Genomic DNA, 9,388 nt, shown 5'->3' with positions numbered 1-9,388 from the left:
GTTTGTGTGTGCGGTGAGTTAGCAGAGTCAAGCAGAGGCTCTACTCATCTGCCAGGAATGAGGTAGGAACTCTTCCCTCCCACAAACCACCCCCAGATGATTGTGTGAAAGTCCTTATATAGTTTGAGAGTCACTGATCAGTTACTTCGCACTAGTGTGAAAGTTGAGGAGGAGCCCTATCTTGGCAGTCAGCATCACTCTTTCTAGCCCTTCCCCTCTACAGATGAAACTGACCACACTGGATCCATAGATGGATCTAAAAACACTGAGAGTTTATGAAAATTAAAACAGACACCTCAAAACCAGAACCTACAGACACACAGCCATTCTTCAGGCATTATCTGCAGTTATTTACAAATCACTGGTAACACACACACACACACACACACACACACACACACACACACACACACACACACACACACCCTCTTTCCCCCATGCTCATCTTTGCAAAGACAGCTAGTTGCCAGTGTGAACAGTAGGGCATAGTGACACTGGATGCCATTCAGACCTGGGGCCCTGGTCCCAGTTGGCCCATCACCAGTTACTGACAGTATAAGTAGATCACAAAGCAACAAGGTTTCCTGGATCACTGACAGCAGCCTGGGGGATAGCAGTTCCAACATAGGTTGCTCTAGCATGAAAGCTACCTCACTGATGAAGAGCAGTGCATGCTGGGAATTGCAAGTCCAGCATTCTTCAAGTTTGATCTCCATGACCACATTCCTAACTTGATGGGTGTACTGTGTGCCCTGGCCTTCTCCCATTTTGCCACAGAAAGTCACAAATATAATGGCGAGGTGGCAGCTATCCCTTTGGCACCAAACTACATCTTGCAGAAGCTATTTATCTCTCTATAGGCTGCTCAGTAGTTCTTCCTGTTGCTTAGCTATCACACATCGCTGTCGGCTTCCTGTGATGCAGTGCTGCTGGTCCGTTCACTACTTGTCTCTGGTGTTTCAGTGGAGGTGCTGCTCTTGGCACTTTTCTCTGACACATCGCTATATGTGCTCTTGCTAGCCGCCTTCGACACATCGCTATATGTGCTCTTGCTAGCCGCCTTCGACACGTCACTAGACGCGCTCTTGCTAGCCGCCTTCGACACGTCGCTAGACGCGCTCTTGCTAGACACCTTCGACACGTCGCTAGACGCGCTCTTGCTAGACGCCTTCGACACGTCGCTAGACGCGCTCTTGCTAGACGCCTTCGACACGTCGCTAGACGCGCTCTTGCTAGCCGCCTTCGACACGTCGCTAGATGCACTCTTGCTAGCCGCCTTCGACACGTCGCTAGATGCACTCTTGCTAGCTGTCTTGGATGCATCACTATAGACGCTCTTGTTACCTCTCTCTGACACATTGCTATAAATGCTCTTGTTACCTGTCTCCAACACGTCGCCATAGACACCCTCGTTACCTCTCTCCAACACGTTGCCATAGACGCCCTCTTTATCTGTCTCCAACACGTCGCCATAGACGCCCTCTTTATCTGTCTCCAACACGTCACCATAGATACTCTTGCTACCTGTCTCTGACACATCACTGTGGGTCTTCCTACTGGCCTCTGATGCTGCACGGAGAGTGCTCTCTTTGCCACTTGCTGCTGACTCAGCGCGGAGAGTGCTCTCTTTGGCACTTGCTGCTGACTCAGCGCGGAGAGTGCTCTCTTTGGCACTTGCTGCCACCGGCAGAGTGCTAAGAGTGTTCTTTGCAGAGCCTGGCTGGCTGGCTTGCTTGACTAGCTCATTAGGGGCACCTCGTTTGATACTTGGCTCTGAATAAGCACTGCGTTTGCTCTCTGCATCTGACCTGTCAGCTCCTTGTTGCATCCACATGTCAGTGTAGAGGCCACCCTTATTCATCAGGTCCTCATGCCTGCAAAATACAGAGATAGTTTATGCCAAAGACTCCATGGAAGATCCCCCTGTGAGTCAGAAAGAAGCATGCAGAGACAGACTGTTTTCCACCTCCACGGTGGAACTATCGTAACAGATAAAGGGACATCCTGCGGCTGTTCTTACACCACCCAGGCAGCTATAAAGGGGTTGCCATAGGCTGACCAATAGGAAGTGGAGGCTGGGATTTCTGAAGGGGAATAGACAGGGAAAGTTTGAGTTTGGATGATATGATGTGCCTTTGCTTTTCCTCCCCTGAAGGAGATGGCCTGATGGGTGATAGGACAGACTGTAATACATCTAGTGTTCCTTCTCCCCATAGGAAAAGTATCTCCAGTTGGAGCTGGGTTAAGAGGAGCACAGACAGGGCTACATAGATGCTAGAATTTTGTGGGAGTGCAGGAAAAGCACAGCATGTCATAGCCCTCTGGTCCCAGTCCCAGCCTGCCCTTCACCTGTTATTCACAGCACATCTAAATCTTTGTGCAACAAGAATGCTTATTTTGTTTGTTTCTTTTTAAAAAAAGTGGATTTCTAGTCCTTATGGCTGTAAAGATATGCTTGGAAGTGGGTGGAGGCAACAGACCTGCTGAAATCTCAGAAGCCAGAAAGTGACTGAATAAGACTTCCAGCTGTTAGGTGCAGGGCTCCAGGGTCCTTACTAATCCCCATAACTAGCAAAACTAGAATGAGTTATGCAAAATAAGCTATGTAACACGAATAATTTAGACAGGACACAGAATCCAGCAGAATTTGGATTGCCTGCAGAGTTGCAATTGTTGTTGGCATGGAACACATACAGCTCCGGTCACAGGCAGCAGCTTACCTTCCTCGCTCTATCACTCGGCCATCCTTGAGGACTAGGATTTGATCAGCCTTGACCACTGTGGATAGTCTGCAAACAAAAAACCAGTGGCTTGCCTTTAACTAATGATCCTGGTTGCACAATCATGAAGGTCATTAATTACCAAGAGGCCAGAACATAATTGGGCACCCATGGCACCCAATACCATACTCCACCTGGAGTGCACAGAATGGACCTAGGCCTTGGCACCTCAGATCAGTCCTAGGATCACTACACAGATTTACGATGCTGCTCCAAAGCAGTCAAAGGGGGCTATATCTTGGTGGAGAGCACCTGCTTTGCATGCAGAAAGTCCCAGGTTTAATTCCTGGCACTGCAGGTAGGGCTGGGGGAGCTGGATGGACCCATGGTCTGACTCAGGATATGAGAAGGAGCTGAACGGCAAACTACTGAGAACCAGATAACCCAACCACTATTCAAACTAAGGAAGCTCCAGATGGCCTCCTTTGCTGCTACATACAACAGAAAAACAGCTCCAAGAGTCACTCCCTGCACCCTGAAATGGCTTAAGACAACATCATTGAGCACTAGTCTTTAAATAGTATTCTTTGCTCAGATCCAGCAGAAATCCTGTTGGTTATGCTGAGCTTCTCTCAGAAGGCTGTAATCCAGAGAAGGTATACATTGAAACCAGAGGAATTTAAGGAGCCAGTGAAGGACTTCTGTCTCACTGATCCCAATGTGGACTGAACCCATAGTCAAGCCTTTTCTTAACATTTTAACGAGTGCAGTTACAGCATGGCAGAGGAGCTCTAAGTCTGCAGGGAGCCATAAGTAACTGAGGAACTGCATTTGACGTCACTAATGTAAAGAGTGCAGTATTCTCCCAGCAGCAGCTGTTATCCTATCACAGTGGCTAGAAATGGAATACTGCCTCTGAACATCAAAGTTCCATCTAGCCATTACAACTAATAGCCACTGACGGACCTCTCCTCTCTGAGGCATCACTATACTTTATGGCAGCAAAATCCACATATTCATTTTGTGAAGAAGTACATCTAGTGCCATTCAATTTCACTGGATCACCCAAGCTCAAATATTACCTGTGAGCAACAACGATGGTGGTGCGGTTTGCACACACCTTGGCCAGGGATGCCTGGATATTCCTCTCCGTCTTTGAGTCCAGTGATGATGTCGCCTGTAAGATCCAGATACAGTGGCAGCTTGTGGCACCATGGTGGGTAGAGAAGGGAAGGTCCTGAATTCTGACACCAACTGCCTATGCCAAAGAGCTGAAAGATGCCCTTTGGGAGATTGCCACTGCTAAACAGAACTCAGGAGGGAAAAGTAAGAATGGATTCAAGTGACACAGGAAATGAGGTTTCCAGCCAGAGACAAGCATGGAGATTGATGAAGATTTCCAGATTCAATGTGACAAGGCTTTGCCTTTCTCCCAATCATTTATAGGGTCCAATTTCTAGGAAAGGAGAGTACATATAGATGGGGCAAAGGGCAGGAACTGGAAAAGAAGGAGGATATTCTTTATTATATTATTTACCTCATCAAAGAGGATGATCTGGGGGTTCTTCAAGATGGTCCGGGCAATGGCAACTCGCTGCTTCTCCCCACCACTGAGCTTCAGACCTCGCTCACCAACTTGTGTTTCATAACCTGCCAGGCACAAGCAGCCAGTAAGGGGGAGAAAAAAACATGCTGTACAAGGGAGGGTGACCATCTAGGTGCTAATCTGTGACTTCTGCCATTTGGGCAGTGCCACAAATCTTTAGCCACTTGTAGCATCTCACTGTGGCTCCCAGGCCTACAAACAAGGGAGATTTGGCCTCTCACATACACTTCTAGCAACTCCAAACTATTGGACAGGGCACCTTAAAAAAAAAAGAAAAGAAAAAAGGATGAGGGGATAGGAGAGCTCTGAATAGCTAGCCTTAGGAGCCAATCCTGCATCTCTCATTGGCCTGGGCCTCTATCATTCAACTGCTCCTAGTGGGCTTCCAGAGGCAGGCATAGGCTGGATTGTCACAGGCCTTTCTGATGTTAATTCTAGAATACAGTCACAGACTTTGCTAACATTAACTGTAATGCCATTTACAGGCTATGCTCATGTTAACTTAGAGCAAAACACTTTTCTATTTAACAGTTAACATTGTGACAGTCCACACTCCCCCTGGAAGCCCAATAAAGCTAGCATCATTGGCTTGGAGAGGAGAGAGTAAGAAAGAGGGACAATGTCTCCGGAAAGAACGCTTCCAGGTATAATCATCTGGGGGTCTACAGTAGCCTAGAGGGTAGGCTGGAGGCTTTATGGCACGGTGGGGAAATGCTTGACTAACAAGCAGAAGGCTGCCGGTTTGAATCCCTGCTGGTATGTTTCCCAGACTATGGGAAACACCTATATCGGGCAGCAGCAATATAGGAAGATGCTGAAAGGCATAATCTCATACTGCACGGGAGATGGCAATGGTAAACCCCTCTTGTATTCTATGAAAGACAACCACAGGGCTCTGTGGGTGCTAGAAGTCGAAATCGACTTGACGGCACATTTTACCTTTAGTGAATACAGCCCTTACCATCAGGGAAGCTCATGATCCGTTGATGGATTTCAGCAGTCACAGCTGCCTCTGTCACCTCTTCATTGGTGGCGTCAACACGTCCATAGCGGATGTTGTTGCGGATGGTATCATTGAAGAGAACAGTATCCTGAGGCACCACACCAATGTGGGCACGCACTGAGGACTGCTTTACCTGTGGGCATTGGGAGATGGAAGGTTGGGGTTGAGAGACAGAAAGCTCACATGCTCAGGTTACGGCTTGGAATAGGGCTGATGTCTCTGGCCAATGCAATTCTACCACAGTCTTACGGTGAGCTTAGCATGAAGTAGTTGCTTAGAACATACCGTTGCTCTGACTGGCCAGGGCTCCACTTTGTTGCAGAGACAAACCCTCCATTACGAAGCTTCACAAAGCCCAGCTTAGAGAGAATTACGTGTTCTGGCAAGTCTAGGAGTCCAGAGCAAGCTGGTCATTCTCAGAATGTCAGAGCCTTTATCTTTTCAGTGCAGGATACAGGCTAGGGGTTAATATTTTTATTGCCAGGCACTAAAGCACTCAAATCAAGGTTCTTACTCAGTCTCTTGTTATGTGGGGGTAGTGGGAGAAGGGCTGGAGATCAATGATAGGTTCCCCTCCACCCCTGAGAGTTCAAGACACTCTGGCAGAAGGATGAATACTGTTGCCTCTGGTAAATAGGTTTTGTAGGGTCTTTTTTTGGTTATTGTTTGAAAAATCTGGCTGGGGGGTGGTTAGGCAAGAACCATGTTTGACCAGAGGAGACAGTAAAACAAAAGAAATGTGTTTGTGCACTATGGGAGGTGATGCCTTTCTCAGATCATCTTCCGCTCTCTTAAAAACCATTATCTGTCAATCCTTGTGCTATTCGCTAGACATTCTGTTCAATGACCAGCTAAACAGGACACTGCAGGATAGGCAAAACGATTTGGTGGGGGGGATGACAACTCAGGGGGTGGGTAGGTGGAACCACACATATTCAAAAACCAGACATCAAACAGCTGGAACAGACATGAAAGAAGCAGCTGCTCTTCCATCTTCCCTCCACATGCCACCCCCCTCCGATTCCCATGAAATCCTGGTGCCCAGATGGGGCACCTAGGAATCTCTCTCCCAAATATCCTGTACCCTTCCCTAGTGAGTCTGGGTGGCCAAGGGAGGAGGCGGGGAGGCATACTGCAGCTGTGCCCAGCACAACCCTTTCATCCATCTCTAAGTAGAATCACACTTCTCTGCTTTGCTGGGGGCAGCAAACATGAACCAGAGATTAAGCTGCTGGGGCAGAGCAGCAGAAGTCCTGAGCAATGGGAGGAGAAGCATGCGTGTGTACACACAGATGCCTAGTACATTCTGTAAAAGACTGCTAGGAGAAAGCAATCCTGTCTGGCTTCATGTCCTATACAGAATGTTTTAAGTATAGTTTCATGTCCTCTGGACCATGCAGCCCAGATCAAGGTTCTTACTCAGAGCCCCTGGTGGTGCAGTGGTAAAACTGCCGCCCTGTAACCAGAAGGTTACAAGTTCGATCCTGACCAGGGGCTCAAGGTTGACTCAGCCTTCCATCCTTCCGAGGTCGGTAAAATGAGTACCCAGAATGTTGGGGGCAATATGCTAAATCATTGTAAACCGCTTAGAGAGCTCCGGCTATAGAGCAGTATATAAATGTAAGTGCTATTGCTATCAACAAAATATTCCAGCTACTGCTTTACAGTAGCATGCATTACAATGAAACTATCTCTTGCTTTGGGACTTGACTTGTGGCACACTTGTTGGTCTGGTTTGGAGGATGCAAGATCCTACCTGCTCTCTATAAGAATATCACACTAGTGAATCCACCCTCCTTGTTAAAGCCTAGTTTCTCAAGTGCCTGGCTTGAATTCCACACTACTGATTCCTTTCCTCTCCCTTTTTGCATAACCAAAAATCCTTCAGTACCCAACACTAGGTTTCTAAGAAAAGGTTTATTTTCTAACTGCTCTCCCCTGCACACAATTTGCACAACTTATGCAAAAACTGTGCTCTCAGAAGGGTTTTCAGGCCTTAATTACCTTAGCTCTCCCCTGTACCTCCCGACTACCCAAAGCCGTTGTAAAATGCAAGTCTCTCAAAGTGTCCAGCTAGTTTCCTCTTGCCCCCATTTTAGGTCCAAGATAAAATCTCTTTCCTGCTACTATTTGCTACTTCTTAAGCACTGCCTCACTAGACCACAGCAAAGGTCAATCTAATCCAGCACTCTATCTGCAACACTACCCAGTCAGAGGCCCCTGGGGAAACTCACAAGCAGGGCCTAATGGAGACAGGCATCCCTAGTGCTCACCTCCAGTGCTGGCAGTCACAGATATACTGCTTTCAGGTGCAGAGATTCTTCTCTATTTATCACTAAATATCCATGCCTAATCCTTCAGATAACACTATTGAAGTGAGAAGTGATCACCACATTTTGTGGCAATTACCGTGACAAACTAAATGTAGCATGTAGAAATGCTTTCTTTTGTTTATCTTGGCACAACTGCTAGTCAGTTTCATTGGATGACTCCAAGTGTTTCTGAGAGATACTATTCCATGTACCCCTTCATTTTTCATTTTCTTTCTGAATTAGAAAGCCTCAGTCTCTTTAGCTTTGCTCTCTCAAAAGGAAAACGCTCTAATCTCCTGATAATTTCACTTCCAGGAGGGTAGCCATGTTAATCTATAGCAGGAAGAAAAACAGAGAGTCTTGTGGTACCTTATAGCTAACCAATTCACTTCATCAGATGTGTGAAGTGTAATCCTCATTAGGTAGATACACATACACACAGACAGAGACATAGGTATATATAGAGAGAACCCCAAAACACTTCTAAGCTTGTCACTAGATAAGGCCTCTTGCATTTCCTGGTTTGTTTGTTTTTTAAACTCTCCTGTTTCCAGAGGTTTTTTTGTCTTTAGGTCCATGTACCTAATACCTGCCTGACAGGGTAGAGACATATACAGATATCTGTACAGACATACACCCTGTTCTATACTTGGGACAGGGAGCCATCTATCTAACGATTAATCTGTGTAACCTGCTTTGAGCACTTTTGTTGAAGAGTAGTACAGGTCGAGAATCCTTTATCCGGACTGCTTGGGACCAGAGGTGTTCCGGATTTTGGATTCTTCCAGATTTTGGAATATTTTCATAAATGAGCTATCTTGGGCATGAAAGGTTACTGGTTGGTTTTTTTTTTTAAGGTTTTATTTAATATACTATACTATACCCCTCCTTCCCCTCTCTCAGACTGGCTTGAGAAGCGTGTGACTGGCAGTGCAATCCCATTCACAAAACTGGCTTGGCTCTGCCCTGAAGGAGGGCTCTTCTCGTTGCTGAAGCCAGCATTTCTCTCTTTCTCTTCTCATCTATTCCTGTTTGTTCGTGTTTATTCTGCTAGAGCTTCACTCATCTGTTTGCCCCTGTTATCTCCTAAACTCTTATGTATATATACCTTTAAAAAAAACAAACCTTCTTTCGGATCCCCCCTCCCCCCCTTTCCTTTCCTTCCCTCCTGCTGGGAGTGAAGCTTAAGAGGGCAGTGGACAAAAGGCAGATAGCAAAGCCTGAGGGGAAGAGATAAGGATCGCTAATGAGCTGAGGAATCAAGGGCAGTATCACTCCCGCAAACTGGAGGAGGTTGCAGCTACAAGCATTCATTCTCTCTCTCTCTCTCTCTCTGTGCGCATGGTGTCCGGATTTTGGAGCTTTCCGGATTTCAGAAGTCTGGATAAAGGATTCTGACCTGTATATAAATATTTGTTGTTGTTGTTGTACGATGATTACTACTAAGGATATCACTTCATGCATCTGATGAAATGGACTGTAGTCTACAAAAGCTTATCCTGCAACAAATGTGTTAGTATTTAAGGTACCATTAAAAGACACTGTTGTTTTTGCTGACCATTTTCCTATGCCTTCTCCACTTCTACAATATTGTTTTGAACTGGGGTGATCAGAACTGTCCAGCCTATTCCAGATGTGGGTATCCCAAATTTCATAGTGGAGCTACTGCATTAACCTGTTGTGCTACATTAGGCTGGGGACTTTAATTTCAATGATACCTGCCTCTTTCAAGAGACCCCACATATTT

At 46.4% G+C, this 9,388-nt stretch overlaps 1 protein-coding gene across 7 annotated transcripts in view; it reads right to left on the bottom strand.

Annotated features, from left to right (window-relative positions):
• Nucleotides 1-251: 251 nt before the first annotated feature.
• Nucleotides 252-9,388, bottom strand: part of ABCB6 (ATP binding cassette subfamily B member 6 (Langereis blood group)) — a 64,641-nt gene continuing 55,504 nt past the window's right edge. For all 7 annotated transcript variants that reach the window (XM_053265951.1, XM_053265935.1, XM_053265942.1 and 4 more), the window contains 5 exons: nt 5,288-5,462; nt 4,258-4,370; nt 3,803-3,897; nt 2,721-2,789; nt 252-1,874 (listed from right to left, as the gene is read on the bottom strand). In XM_053265951.1, coding sequence (XP_053121926.1) covers nt 893-1,874; nt 2,721-2,789; nt 3,803-3,897; nt 4,258-4,370; nt 5,288-5,462 — 1,434 coding nt within the window. In that variant the 3' untranslated portion in view covers nt 252-892. The remainder of the gene's footprint in view (nt 1,875-2,720; nt 2,790-3,802; nt 3,898-4,257; nt 4,371-5,287; nt 5,463-9,388) is intronic.

This window comes from Hemicordylus capensis, chromosome 1 (genome assembly GCF_027244095.1).
Source record: "Hemicordylus capensis ecotype Gifberg chromosome 1, rHemCap1.1.pri, whole genome shotgun sequence".
In the NCBI taxonomy this organism is placed as follows: domain Eukaryota; kingdom Metazoa; phylum Chordata; class Lepidosauria; order Squamata; family Cordylidae; genus Hemicordylus; species Hemicordylus capensis.
The sequence above is the reverse complement of the archived record's forward strand: the minus strand, read 5'-3'. Positions and strand labels throughout refer to the sequence as shown.